General features: G+C 48.1%; 1 protein-coding gene across 7 annotated transcripts in view; it reads right to left on the bottom strand.

Moving 5' to 3' along the window:
- The window catches only part of APBA2 (amyloid beta precursor protein binding family A member 2), a 138,700-nt gene that overhangs the window by 38,467 nt on the left and 84,913 nt on the right, over positions 1–15,320 (bottom strand). For 5 of the 7 annotated variants that reach the window (XM_027520847.1, XM_027520846.1, XM_027520848.1 and 2 more), the window contains one exon: positions 9,283–10,269. In XM_027520847.1, coding sequence (XP_027376648.1) covers positions 9,283–10,242 — 960 coding nt within the window. In that variant the 5' untranslated portion in view covers positions 10,243–10,269. Of the gene's footprint in view, positions 1–9,282; positions 10,270–14,056; positions 14,105–15,320 lie in introns of those variants that run through there. The other 2 variants (XM_027520842.1, XM_027520843.1) reach the window with 1 other exon arrangement.

The raw sequence follows: 15,320 nt of genomic DNA, 5'->3' as shown, positions 1-15,320 counted from the left end.
TTTACCATCTGAGCCACCAAGGAAGCCAAAACTCTGGCTTAAGAGAATCATGACGAGATCCACTGGGGAAGCCACTGGGGGCCTGGCCTTACTCTCTGTGACTTGTCTGATAAAACTTCCTCCACCACCAACACTGGGCCCCTCTGGCGCCTCATTCCATCGTTCACTCTCTGTTCACAGGGCCCCTCAGGAAGGGGTGGAGGGTACCCTGGGGACAAGACTTTCTGAGTAGAACCATGTTTTCCTAAACTGGCCTCTGTGTCTCCATCCTCATTACTATTTCAAAAATATACTTTGTGAGGCTGCCATAGTGATTCCTCTGATTGATCTGGGCAAAGTAGATTGAAACATTCTGTAAAGGATTCACCATTCTAGATGCCATCAAGAACATTCATGATTCACAGGAAGAGGTCAGAACATCAACAACAACAGGAATTTAGAAGTTGATTCCGACCCTCATGAATGACTTTGAAGGATTCAGACCTGAGTGGAAGAAGTAACTACAGATGTGGTGGCAACAGTAAGAGAACTAGAATTAGAAGTGGAGCCTGAAGATGTTATTGAATTACCACAATCTCATGATACAATTTAAATGCATGAGGAATTTGCTTCTTATGGATAAACAAAGAAAGTGGTTTCTTGGGAAGGAATCTAATCCTAGTGAAGATGCTGTGAAGATTGTTGAAGTGACAACAAAGGATTTAGAATATTACATAAACTTAGTTGATGAAGCAGTGGCAGAGTTCCAAAATTGGATTGGATTGACTCCAATTTTGAAAGAAATTCTACTGTGGGTAAAAATGCTCTCAAACTGCATTGCATGATACAGAGAAATTGTTTGTGAAAGGAAGAGTCCATCAGTTGAGGTAAATTTCACTGTCATCTTATTTTAAGAAATTGCCATGGCCACCCCAGTCTTCAGCACCCACCAGGCCAATCAGTCACCAGCCATCCACACTGAGGCCAGGCCTTCTGCCTGCAAAAAAGATGACAACCCCAGAAGGCTCAGATGATGCTTAGTATTTTTTAGCAATAAAGTATTCCTTTATAATAATTTTAAAATTTTATTTATTTATTAATTTTGGCTATGCTGGGTCTTCGTTGCTATGTGGGTCTGTCTCTAGGTGCAGCAAGCGGGGGCTGCTCTCTAGTTGAAGTATTCAGGCTTCTCACTGCAGTAGTTTCTCCTGTTTCAGAGCAGGGGCTCTAGAGTGCCATCTCAGTAGTTGTGGTACACAGGCTTAGTTGCCCCGAGACATGTGGGACCTTCCTGGACCAGGGATCAAGCCTGCATTCACATGAGGATTCTTATCCACTGGACCACCAGTTAAATACTAAAGTACTCTTAAATTAAGGTACACATGGTTTTTTAAACACTATTGCACACCTAACAGATGACAGTATAGTGTGAATATAACTTTTGGATGCACTGAGACATCAAAATATGTGTGTGACTCACTTTATTGAGATATTCACTTAACTGCAGTGGTCTGGCATCAAACCACAATATCTCAGGGGTCTGCTAACACAGAAGGAGAGCAGATTTGTCATCACCAGGGTCTACAGGGAGAGGAAATTGGGGACTGACTGCTTGGTCCAGTGGCTAAGACTCCTCACTCCCAATGCAGAGGGCCTGGGTTCCATCCCTGGTCAGGGAACTAGATCCCAAATGCCCCAACTAAGACTCAGTACAGTCAATAAATACAAATGAATATTTAAAAAATAATAAGCATGGTCTCCTTTAGGGTTGAGGAAAATGTTCTAGAACTGAGTGGTGGTGGTTGTACAACATTGCAGTCGATGTCACTGAATTGTACCCTCTAAAATGGTCAAATCAGTAAATTTCATGTTATGTGTCTATAGCTACACTTTTAAAGTAACAGGGAAAGAAGGAGTAAACAGAGACCTCAAATGATCAAAAACACACTGACTCCACCTTTGACACCCCTTTCAACTCAGCACTAGATTCCTGCATGGCAGTCAGGGCCAGCTGGTGCAGGACTAGCCCTCACTAGGGACACGAGGGCCAAGGGGAGGAGGCGGGCAGCCCAAATACAGTGACAGGACCACAGACACTTCTTCCCAAACACCTGCCCCCCACCCTGGATGTCACAGTTGGATTCCAGATTCCTTCCTGGGGAAGGAGGCACCCCAACACTCCAGGCAGTTATAGGACCAGGGAGCATCACATGTGATTTAGCTCAATTCTCAAAGGTGAAAAGCCCATGACCCCTGGGGGCCAGCAGGCTGCTTCTCCCACTGGTTTCATAAGTTTGCTACAAACACACCCATCCCCTGCCAGTAACTGTAAGGTAAGGAGCCCTGTGTGAGCAGTTTAATCACAGCCTAATGACAGCAGTTTAATGACACTTTAATGACAGCAGTTTAATGACCCTCCAGGGTGAAGAGCAATCTTTTGTATTACAGCAAGTTCAGGCCAGTAGCTCTTGTGAGCCCGGAGACGCTCCCTGTTCCCCCAACCACTCCCCTTTCAGCATAGAGCCCCTCACACATTCTGGGAAAGTGAATGTGGCATCAGATAAGTGCATGAAACCAAGGCACCCAGGTCAGAAGGAAACCAGATGAGGATGCTAAGTCGATGTTCAAATTCCAGCTCCAAGACACTTCCCATATTTAGCTTGTCCATAGAGACTGCCATTCCCAGCCTAGAACTGCCCAAACCAGCTCTCTGTTCTCTGGACACAAGAAGGAATTCTCTGTTCCAATCAATACTTTTAGTCCTGGACTTGCCTGGTGGCCTACCAATGTAGGAGATGTGAGTTTGATCCCTGGTCCGGGAAGATCCCACATGCCATGGAGCAGGCCATGGAGCAGCTAAGCCCATGCACCACAATTACTGAGCCTGTGCTCTAGAGCCCATGCTCTGCAACAAGAGAAGCCACCACAGTGAGAAGCCCATGATAACTAGAGAGCAGGCCCCCACTCACCACAACTACAGAAAAGCCTGAGCAGCAGTGAAGACCTCGCACAGCCAAAAATAAATAAATAAATAAATCCTAAATAATACTATTGGCATGTGTGTGTTCAGTCATGTCCAACTCTTTGCAACCCCATGGTTTTAGCCCACCAGGCTCCTCTGTCCACGGAATTTTCCAGACAAGAAATACTGGAGTGAGTTGCCATTTTCTTCTCCAAATAATACTACTAGTCCTAAATAATAAACAACTCAATGGAACTGCCTACAGCTACCAATACTAAATCATATAACTCCTAATATGAAAAGCAAGTTTAACCAGGAGATCCCAATGATCTAGTAAACTTCTATTAAATCTACTGTTATGAATGTGCTGTACAGAACATCTGGTTTTCTTAAAGTTGAGGATGAGGAGAGAGTGTTTTCATAGTACATTTGATAACATATTTTTCTTTTAATGATACTAACAAGATATGACCTCAATCATTTCATGTAACCCAGTGGTCTGAATGATCTATGTGAAAGCCCAGCAGGAATAATAATCTGCGGTCCACCCCTCCTCTGCCCTTCCACCCCTGCCAAGGTGGGATCACGTCTGTTACTGGACAAGACCCCAGAAGGAGAGAGGGAAGGTGCCCCCTCCTCACTCAGGATGTGGTTGTCTACTCGTGGCTCATCTTAATCCTGAATATCCTAAAACCTTCCAGAGATGTGCAGATCCACCCAGTGTCCACAGGCCCACATGAGTATGGTCAGCTATCTCTCCTGTGGTTCCACCAGTCCTTCGGATAGACAAAGAATGTTTTGTTTGCATGATATGGGTTACAGGGGTTCAGATTGGCTCAACTTGGTTTCAGATGATTTTAGTTGGCTCGGGCTGGTGAATGGGACAAGAGCCTTTTCTTGTTAGATATACCTAAAATAAAATGTATCATTTTAACCAATTTTAGGTGGACAATTAAGTGGCATTAGGTGCATGCACACCGATGTACAATCATCACCACCATCCAGCCCCAGAACTTTTCATCATCCCCAATGGAAGCTCTGTCTCCATTAAACACTAACCCCATCCCCCCAAATCCCACCAACTCCCAGTCTGCCTCCATCTCTGTGGGTTTAATTAGTCCAGGTACCTCACTTGTGTGGAATCATATAGGATTTGACTTTTTGTGAGGTTATTTTCACTCAGCACAGTGGCCTCAAGGTTCATCCCTGTTGTAGCATCTCCTTTCTTTTTAGGGATGAATAATACTCCATTGTATTGTATGTAAAAGTCTTTCTTAGGTAACTGTAACTGTGGCTCAGAAGAGAAATCAATCTTCCCACAAATACTGAAAATAATGACCAAGCTGAGATCTCTGAATTTGTGCCAAGCAGCCCATATTTTAGGTGACTTAGAATCCTTTGGCTTAATTCCCTGTTTGATTTTTTTCCTGGCATTTAGAAAGGGGGTTGTAGATTAAATAAGATATTGGGCAAGAAAAACCACTTCATGGTAGCAAATCCACTTCATGACATCTCCCATTGCAAATTTGCAAATTCAATGTAACAGGAAAAACTCTAACCCACCACCACTCTTGTGTCTGGAGTAGGTTTTGAGGACCAGTGAATGACTACATTATCCCCTCATTTCTTGAAATTAACATTCACATTTCTAAAAGTGACCAGCAAGCTATGTTTTATATTCATGGGTCCCCATGAATGAACAAACGAATGAATGAATGCAGAAGGGAATAAACAGATCACAGCAAGGAAGAGCATCTATTTTCAATGGCTTGCCTGGTGGCTCAGATGGTAAAAAATCTGCCTGCAATGTGGGAGATCCAGGTTCGAGAAGATCTGGGCTGGGAAGACCCCCTGGAGGAGGAAATGGCAACCCACTCCAGTATTCTTGCCTGGAGAATTCCACAGACAGAGGAGCCTGGGGGCAGGGATGGTTACAGTCCATGGGGTCACACAGTTGGACATGACTGAGCTGACACACAGAGAAAGAAGAAGCAGCCTCAGTGGCCAGAGTTCCCCAGAAGCACCCAGAGACCTGGCTCAGGTAGGAGTAGTCTGGGTCTGAGCCCATCTGAGGAAGACCCTGGGATGGGTGAGTCTTCAGCAGAGCATAACCGTCCACAGTCAGAGATCCAGAGGCTCCAGGAGTCAAGGTCAGGGACATAGATCTCCTAGCCGGCACCCGGGGCTGCTTTGAGGGGAAGATTGAGACCCAGAGACTAAGAGGGAGGGGTCGGGGTGGGGCAGAGCTGCACCAGCAGTCAAAATAGGCAACGGGGGCAGAATCTGAGGCCATCTGCAAGTGTTTGGGCTGATGAAGAAGAGGACTGACCAAGGAGGGTAAACAGGCAACGCCCCCAACAGCAACCTTCCTCCAAGCTGATGTGGTGCTCCCCCAGCACTGTCCTGAGCCACAGACCCTCGTCTAAACTCTAGCTCAGGCTCTCTGACCTATCCAGCCTGGCTGCACCCAGCACAGGGCAAGTGGCCAGCAGAAGGGCAGACCCAACATTTGCGTCAGTACCAAGGACAGCGCATGGCCAGCTCAGTCACCATTCCTGAAGAGGACTGTCTGTCTGCTGCTGGAACCAACCAGAGGGACCCAACAAGCCCAGATCCAGGCATCTGTTCACTCCAGCAGTCTGGGCCTGGGCTTGGTCTCAGGTAGAGAGACCAGCTTTTCTCCTGTGAAGGCTGATCATGGTCCTGGCAGGGTCTGGAGTCCACTCTCGGTCCTGGGGCACTCTCCTGTGTCACACCCTTTCTCAGCCTTTCTGAGCTGTGCTGAGTTCTCCTGAGTTGTCCATGGCATGCGCTAGTGCAGGGCCGGGAGCTATTCTTGGTTAGCTTCCTATCACCACAGGGCCGTGTCTTTTTTAGTCACTGATTAGCACTGACCATGATCTGAGTGCTTTGGGGTGCAAACACTGTGACTGCGTCTGCCACGCTGTTCCATCTCCAAATCTCATGCTCAGCAATGTGGTCTTTCTCCCTGAACAGAAGCTGTTGCTATATATTCTCCTCCGGAGCCCTGCACTTCCTGGGGAATGTCATGAGAATAATGGATCCTCTGGGATGTGTCTCGAATTCCTGGAACTTGTAGGGGATGCTGATGGTGTTCAGGGATGGAAGATGCGGGGGAGTCAGCACCCTACCCCAGTCCTCCACCCAGTTCTCTGTTGCTTAAATCTGCCCTGGACACATTCCATGACACATCCATGCCATTAGAATCAAAGCAGTGCAATTCCAGCTCCACACATGGCAGGCACCCTCTTCCTTGGCACCTGTTCTTATAGATGCTGTCAAACCCATCCCCTCTGTCCCTTACACAGGAGCTTCTGCCCTGGCCATCCACCTGAGATGCTCAGGGCCTTCCCGACATCCTGCCCCTTAGCCTCCTTGAGGTTCCCAGCCCCCTGATGGCCCAGCTCTGTCCCTCTCACATCACCATCCTCAAGCCAGGTCCTTCACTTCCACTTGTCCTCCTGGCCTCGTCACAATCCCCAACCCCGCTGCATGCTGAGGATACCCACGACCTCCAGGTTCAGCCCTTCCTGGTCAGCTAATTTCCCAAAGCCCCCCTTCTAAGTCCCAGGGCCACCCACTTATCACCCACGAGGGAGCCTGTCCCCAGGAAGCCTGCCTGGGACTCATGGGCCGGGCGGGGACTCCTCTAGGCTCCCAGTCACACCCAGATGGACAGAGAGTCTCTCCCTCTAGAATGAGGTTCTCCATGCAAGCTCAAGTCACTTTCATCTCTGCACCCCAAGGCCTAGCACATGGCAAGGGCAATTTTCTTGCACCACATGGGAGGCTTTGCAGATGCAGCCAGCCCAGGAGATCAGGAGTGGCCTCTGGGAGAGTAGGCTCTGAAGGAATGCCAGTTCAGAAGTTCAGAGCTGCCCCCCTCATGCGGGGGGCCTCCCCCATATCCGCTAATGCAACAAGAATTTCTTTACAGCCCAAAGCCCCCAGTGCATACACAACTGCCTTGAATGACAGGAACACTCCAAAAATGAAGTCAACTTATGCTTATCAATCTTTAAAAAAAAAATCAAAGGGCATCAAAGGGAAGTTCTAGAAACTTAACTGTGAGTCAACAGGACATTTTTTCCAAACACAAGCTCTCACTTTATGTATTTCTCAAATGCATGAACTCTTCTGGGGAAAAAATATTAATGAAGGCTTTAAAAATATGAAAGCATATATATGCAATGGAGTATTACTCAGCCATAAAAAGGGAAAATTGGAATAAAAAGTGGAAAAAAAATGGAACATTACTCAGCCATAAAAAGTCATAATAAGGAACTCCTTATTAGCCATAATAAGGATCTGAGCCACAGTCATCTCCTGGTCTTATTTTTGCTGACTGTATAGACCTTCTCTATCTTTGGCTGCAAAGGTCCATCTAGTCAAGGCTATGGTTTTTCCAGTGGTCATGTATGGATGTGAGAGTTGGACTATAAAGAAAGCTGAGTGCCGAAGAATTGATGCTTTTGAACTGCGGTGTTCAAGAAGACTCTTGAGAGTCCCTTGGACTGCAAGGAGATCCAACCAGTCCATCCTAAAGGAGATCAGTCCTGGGTGTTCATTGGAAGGACTGATGTTGAAGCTGAAACTCCAATCTTTTGGCTACCTGCTGCGAAGAGCTGACTCATTGGAAAAGACCCTGATGCTGGGAAAGATTGAGGGCAGGAGGAGAAGGGGACAACAGAGGATGAGATGGTTGGATGGCATCACCGACTCAATGGACATGGGTTTGGGTGGACTCCGGGAGTTGGTGATGGACAGGGAGGCCTGGTGTGTTGCGGTTCATGGGGTCTCAAAGAGTTGGACACAACTGAGCAACTGAACTGAACTGAACTGAAAAAGGAATGAAATTTGATCATTTATAGACAGAGATGTGGATGAACCGAGAGAGAGGCATACAGAGTGAAGTAAGTCAGAAAGAGAAAAACAAATACTGTATATTAACACATATATGTGGAATTGAGAAAAATGGTACAGATGAACCTATTTGCATGGCAGGAATAGAGATGCAGACATAGAGAACAGACTTGTGGACACAGGGTAAAGGAGACTGTGGAATGAATTGGGAGACTGGAATTGACACATATACACTACCATATGTAAAATGGATAGCTAGTGGGAAGCTGCTGTATAGCACAGGGAGCTCAGTTCAGTGCTTTGTGATGACCTAGAGGGGTGGGATGGGTGTAGGAGGAGGCTCAAGAGGGAGGGGATATATGTATATATCCCCTGATATAAGCTGATTCACTTTGCTGAGGCTCAAGAGGGAGGGGATATATACATATATCCCCTGATATAAGCTGATTCACTTTGCTGTACAGCTGAAACTAACACAACAATGTAAAGCAACTATCAGTTCAGTTCAGTTCAGTTGCTCAGTTGTGTCCTACTCTTTGCGACCCCATGAACCACAGCACACCAGGCCTCCCTGTCCATCACCAACTCCCGAAGTCCACCCAAACCCATGTCCATTGAGTCGGTGATGCCATCCAACCATCTCATCCTCTGTTGTCCCCTTCTCCTCCTGCCCTCAATCCTTCCCCAGCATTAGTACTATATCCCAATAAAAATATATGAAAGCAATTCATTTTCATTTGTCCACAGAATTAGCCAAATATAAGTTCCTTTACATGCATCTAATAATCACATCTTCTTTTTGTATACACAAGGTTTTTTTGAAAGGCAGCTTTTCAAAAGTGTTTATTACAATATACACTTTACTTTGCTATAATTAAAAGAAAATATAGTTACGCTTAAATCCACTGGCCTCATTAGCATGCATTTCTTCTCCACGTCTCTGTCAAACCTTCAAATGATTATTTGCAAAATGGTTATTTACAGCGAATTTCCAATTACACCAAGGCCCCCAGGCTTTCAGAGAAGTGTCACCAGATTCAACCACCCCTGTGAAATGCACTCAGGTTGGGGCCCCTTGCCGCTAGGCTGTCCCAACCACTGGCCACAGCTGTCTGCACTTGCCGACAGTACTAGATCCCTGTGACTGACCAAAACCATCCAGAGAGGGGCAACAGTCTCAGGGACCACTCCCACACAAGCAGATCAGAGCAAGCAGGGGAAGGACCCAAGCTCTGCTGGGAGGTCTGGGTGTCTGCTGGGAGCCCTGGTTGCCAATCAGCCTCAACAAGATTTCCTCAGCAATTACTACAGCATCTGATGGGTGAACAGGAGTGGCTGGAAAGTCCACACATAACTGAACACGTGGAGCGCTGGCTCGCATTCTGACCTGTGGGCTGCATGGACACCTTTGCTCTCAGCCCCTCCCTCCGCTTCCCCAGGGCCAGCCAGAATCTTACCTCTTCTTGGGGCCACTTGGGCCTCTCCTCCGGGGTCCTGGTCTTGGTCTTGAAGCTCCTCTGAGGGTCGGCGGGGTGCTTGGCCTCAGGAGGGAGGTTCAGTGACTTGGGCCTGCCCTCGTGTCTGTTGGGGCCGCGGCTGGCCTCAGCCAGCGGGCAGGCCTCAGGGGAGTCCCCGGGCCCTGGCTCGGGCCCCCGTGGTGCGTGCTCGGGGCTGGCCTCACCACCACTGGTGATGCTGCTCATGCTCAGGCTCATCTTGATCTCGGCCACAATCTGGTCGATGTCCTCCTCCTGGTCCTCTGGGTCCCCGTCCCTGCGCCTTGGGCGGTAGGGCGACGTGCTGCCTGCATTCCCATTGGCCTCGGCAGGGTAGTAGTCCTGGTAGGCCTCCTCGCTGGGACAGTAGTGGACATCCTCTTCCTGGTCCCGGGAGTCCAGGACTGAGGCCTCATCCTCCGGGACAGAGAGGTGGCCGTCCCGGTAGCCAGGGCTGCCCGGGTCGCTGTGGCCATGTGCGTGTGGGCCCGTGGGCTCCGTCCACTCCTCCACCGCCTCCTGGCACTCATCTGTCTCCAGGTGGCGCGTGTCATGAGCCAGGTAGCCCTGCCCGTCACAGTCCGTGCCCTGCAGGTAGCTGTCGTCCTCGGGGCAGTAGCGGATGTAGTAGGTGATGCCCTCCTCCTCTTCAGGCAGCCCCTCATCGTAGTCCTCCTCCTCCGAGGTGTTGTTCACATAGTCAGAGCTGGAGTCCCCATCAGGGCTCTGGTCGGGGCCACCCTGCTCAGCAGGCACTGGGCTCTCGGGCCTCAGGGCCGCCAGCTCCAGGTCGGTGGGCACGTACTCCTCCAGGGCCAGCTCCGCGTCCTCACTCTCAGGCTCTGGGCCCGGCCTCGCCCTGTGGTCCAGCAGGCTGCTCGCCACACTCTGACGCTTCCGGTGGGCCATGGTGGGGCTCATACAGCCATCGTCACCAGGTGGCAGCCACTGCAAGGAGGAAGGACGACAGGAGAGTCAGAACCTGGCCCAAGGAGCACGCCCAGGAGATGTGACTTGTGTCCATTCAGATGACAGGACACCCCACCTCAGCTGACTCCGGTGTCAGGACCATTGCATGCCCTGCCAAAGAGACAGGAGGGCACCAGGGCTGGAGGAGGACAAGCGGACCCTGGCGGCCCCCCAAGACACCTGCTGCTTCCCTCCAACTCACCACTCACTCATGACTTCTCTGTTTTATATAATTGGAGTATAGTTGATTTACGATGTTGTGTTAGTTTCTTGTGTACAGAAAAGTGAATCAGTTATACATGTAAAACATATATATTTTTTTTCAGATCCTTTTCCATCATAGGTTATCACAAGGTATTGAATATAGTTCCCTGTGCTATACAGTAGGTCTTTGTTGATTATCTAGATTATATATAGTAGTGTGAATGTGTTAATTCCAAACTCCCAATTTATTCCTCTCCCAACCCTTTCCCCTTTGGTAACCATAGTTAATTTTCCATTTCTGTGAGTCTGTTTCTGTTTTGTAAATAAATTCATTTACATCATTTTTTGGAGAAAGAAATGGCAACCCACTCTAGTATTCTTGCCTGGAGAATCCCACAGACAGAGGAGCCTGGCAGGTTACAGTCCATGGAGTCGCAAAGAGTCGGACAGGACTGAGTGACTAAGCACAGCACATTTGTAAGACAATTATGCAGCAATTAAAATATTTACAAAGAGTTTATTGCATAAAATATGCTGCTGTAATTTATTCACCACCCAATAAACAGAATAAACTGTGAAGAAATCCATTTAAATCCCAGCAGAGGTTTGGTTTGAGTGATGAGACAGTGTTATTCACTTCCCTCCTTTATTCATTTTTGAGTATGATATTTCTGGGGCTTCTCAGGTGGCGCTAGTGGTAAATAACCCACCTGCCAATGAAGGAGACATGGGTTCAAATCCCTGAGTTGGAAAGATCCCCTGGAGGAGGGCATGGCAGCCCACTCCAGTATTCTTGCCTGGGAAATCCCATGGACAGAGAGCCTGGCATGCTATAGTCCACAGGGTCGAAAAGAGTCAGATACGATTAAGCAACTTTCACTTTCACTAAAGTGGCATTTACCTGTGTCATGGGACACAGGAACACTTAAAGACCTTGCAAGCCCCCCGCCCCAGAGTCTCAACAAACCCAATGGAGGCACCACCCAGGTGATCATTAACACCATCAATCATTCATTTACACCATCCTTCTCGCAATTTTCCCCTGGCTGTCTGCCAGCCCTGCCCCCAACCCAGAACATTCTGTGACTTTCTGCAGGTTGTCGGGGGTGGGGGTGGGGGGGTGGGCACATCCTCCAGTGATGGCAGCTGGAAGGGTGTAAAAGGAAATTCCAAAAGGTGAGATGAAACTCCTGAGACAAAGGGCAGGATGCTTCATCACTCTGTCAAATGATTATCTTCTGAATAAAAGATCTCTCTGGGGATTTCTTTGAATAGCCAGCCTCTCCTGGCTTATTTAAAATGATTTAACTCTACTTACATGTAACTTCCTTACAAACGTTTCCTCTGGGGGAAGCAGGGAACTCTGGGGTATTTAGTGGAGTGGTGGGGGCGGAGGAGGGATTATAGAAGAGAAGATGCAGGAGTCACCTGTGGCAGCCCCCCTCTGGACACACCTGGGTTTCTGTACCCCTGAATTCCCCACACACAGGCTCCCTCGTCCTTGGCTGGGGAAGGGCCAGCCCCTGCTGACAAGCAGCTCCCCACCACCCCTGGGCTCAGCTGTGTCCTCCCTACTGTTGCTAACAGCGTGCACGATGATTCTTCTGGCAGGAGACCTGGCTGTGTGCACACCTGGCTGTGTGCACGCACACATTCAAACACGCACGTGCACACACACACACACACACACACCCTCCCCTTCGCCCCTACATCCCCATCTCCTAGAAACCTCTGACCCTAGAAAAGTCTGAGGAGGGGATACACTGCAGGTACTTAACAAATGAGGGCCCTGCCTTTGACTTCTCAAGACAAAAATTCAAAAGGATGCCCAGGCTGTCAGCTGGCAGTCGCTGACATGTGGCTGGCAGCTGACGAAGAAGTAGGGAGCGGGGTCCCCCTGTGCAGACTGAGAGGGATGAGGGACCAGGCAGCCTCTGGCAAGGATCCCCGGGCACTTCTCTAGCCTCCTGTGTCCTCACCTGCCCCAGAGGGTGTGGCCGGCTCCAATTTTGGGGTGGGTTGGGGTGCTATCACCAGCAGTCTCTGGTCTTGGCCTCCAGCTAAGGACAGAGATCCCAGAGCTGTCTTGGATCCGGGGCAGGGACCCACTTAGGGCCCGGTTGTCCACAGTCAGTCCCAAGGCCCTGGCCCTTTTGTCCCCTTGTGGCATCTCTGACTGGCTTTGCATCCAGCAGGTCCTTCACCAGTCAGTCCCCCACACTTCAGAGCCTAGAGCTCAGAACTCTGGACTACGCCCTTGGAGCTTCTGATTCAGGATATCTGGGTGGGGCTGAGGGTGTGCTTTTCTTCTCTCTTTTTTTTTGACCAGTTGTTTATTTTTTCTCATTTTTCTGAGCAATTGCCTGATTTTATTTTTTTTAATTGAAGTATAGTTGCTTTATAATGTTGCATTCATTTCTGTTGTACAATGTGAATCAGCTATGAAAGTGTTAGTTGCTCAATTGTCCAACACCTTGTGACCCCACAGACTGTAGCCCCCAAGGCTCCTCTGTCCATGGGATTTCCCAGGCAAAAATACGGGGATCTTCCCAACCCAGGTCTTCTGCAATGCAGGTGGATTCTTAACTGTCTGAGCCACCAGGGAATCGCTATATGTATACATATATCTCCTCCCTCTTGGGCCTCTCCCCACCCCCCATCCCACCACTCTATGTCATCACAGAGCACCCAGCTGAGCTCCCTGTGCTATACAGCAGCTTCCCACTAGCTATCCATTTTACACATGGTAGTATATATATGTCGATCCCAGTCTCTCAATTCATCCCACCCTCCCCTTCCCTCATTGTGTCTACTTGTCCATTCTCTACATCTGTGATTCTAACAGGTGTCAGAATTGGGCCGATGCTGTTGGCCTGAGATCAAATGTGGACCATCACATTGGACAGGAAGCCAGCCACCTGCCCAGCCTCCAGCCATCATATCTTTGGAATCAAGAATAAAAGTCCCAGGACTTCTTGGAAAAACAGATTTGCAGGTTTCAAATCTGAGAGACTAAACACAATTCATTGCAGCTGCCTTGAGGCCCCCGATGGCCCCCCTCAGTTCAGTCCCCTTCCTGAACAGGGAAGAGAAAAGTGGATTTCAAGGTCAGATCTGAGCAGGATGGCTTGGATAAAGATGGAAAATGCTCCCTCCAGGAACTGGCAGGTCAGACCTCCTCATGGTCCCACCTCGTCACAGCAGCTGCAGAGTGCCCACTGCCTGTGTTATGGTCAGGCATCTCTCTGCGGGTGCCGTCTAACCTCTCTGCAGTGCCCACTGCAGGGTGGAGCGGGCTGCCAACCCAGGGTCCTTGACCTCGGGGCTCCAGATCTGGAGATGGAGCACGGAGTACAGGACAGAATTGTAGGTATTACCAACAGGAAGGCAAATTTTGTCTTGGGTAGCACAGGGCTCCCTTTGGGATGAAGAGTCTAAAGAGATAGATGACTGGTCTCTGAAAATGAAGTTGTCCTAACACAACATTGTAAAGCAACTATATTCCAATAAAAATTTTCTTAACATGGCCATTATGAGCTGACAATGAGTTTGTGAAACTCACCATGTTTCCTCTCTGAGTAGGCATGTACGATGGTGGGCAAGGGAGACCCTAAAGAGAGAGAATACACCTGAATTTCAACAGGACACATGACAAGTCTTTCCTAACTTTCCTGTGGCTCAAACTGAAGTATGCTGATGAGTTGGATATGGCAAAATGAGATGGATTAGTGGCCAACTGAGTGATCAGACTAAGAAGTCATCAATTTATGGATAAGCATCCATCTGTGAGGATTTTCCAATGATCTGGTTCAACCAGGGATGATGATAACAAAGACTGCAGCTCTTCAGAACTGCAGTTGACAGAAACCTGGAAGACATCAAGTGTAGGGGTGGCAGAGATGAGGTTTAGCTATATCATGCATGGAAAATCTTACGTATCCTGCTCGATCCAGTTAAAGCTGTGCTTTCACAGCCAGACTTGCTCACATGAATCACAAAGCTCAGCCCTGAAGCAGTGCTCTTCTGCAAGCCCACTCTTAACGAGGCAGAGAGGCTTCATTTCTTTAAGGAAAACCCAAAATCTTGCACCAATAATTGCACTGGCCCTCTATCCCCAAGACTGAAAAGCCCATTTCACACAGTTCTCCCATCTGTTCCTTTCATCACAAGCTTATAATAAAGGCTATTTTCTTCTTTTTCCCTTGCCTTGAAGAGGAGGTGGAAGACTATCCTTTTATAGCCCTTGTGACAAAGGATAAGAATGAAGGAAAAGCAAAGAATGATTTATGACATAAAAATATGCATTACAGGGACTTCCCTGGCAGTCCAGTGTTTAAGAGTTCATCTTCCAATGCAGAGGGTACAGGTTCAATCCCTGGTAGGGGAGCTAAGATCCCACATGCCTCATGGCCAAAAAAAAAAAAACCCAAAACATAAAAATAGAAGCAATATTGTAACAAATTCAATAAAGACTTTAAAAGTGGTCCACATCAAATACATAAACCTCTTGAAACAATATAAATAGATAAATAAAATGTGCATTACTTGGGATATCTGATGTATGGCTACAAAGCATGTTTCAAGATACCATCACCCATGACACAGTGGGGAGAATAAAAAATGCTGTGCCTGAGAAAGTCTACTTCTGATGATGGTGTACCAGCTTGTACCAGTCTAATCCCCCCACCAGTGACAACTAGTAACTTTTGATGTGTTTTTTTTTTTTTCTTTCAATTTCTATGGAAGCATCAGAGAACTGCCAAAGCAGCTAGGACTTGAGGGCTGAGATCCCGACAAGCATGAAAAAACACTGAAATTATCTCAGC

This window comes from Bos indicus x Bos taurus, chromosome 21, assembly GCF_003369695.1.
Source record: "Bos indicus x Bos taurus breed Angus x Brahman F1 hybrid chromosome 21, Bos_hybrid_MaternalHap_v2.0, whole genome shotgun sequence".
Taxonomy (NCBI): Eukaryota; Metazoa; Chordata; class Mammalia; order Artiodactyla; family Bovidae; genus Bos; species Bos indicus x Bos taurus.
Note: the sequence above shows the minus strand (reverse complement) of the source record. Positions and strands in the feature narration are given on the sequence as shown.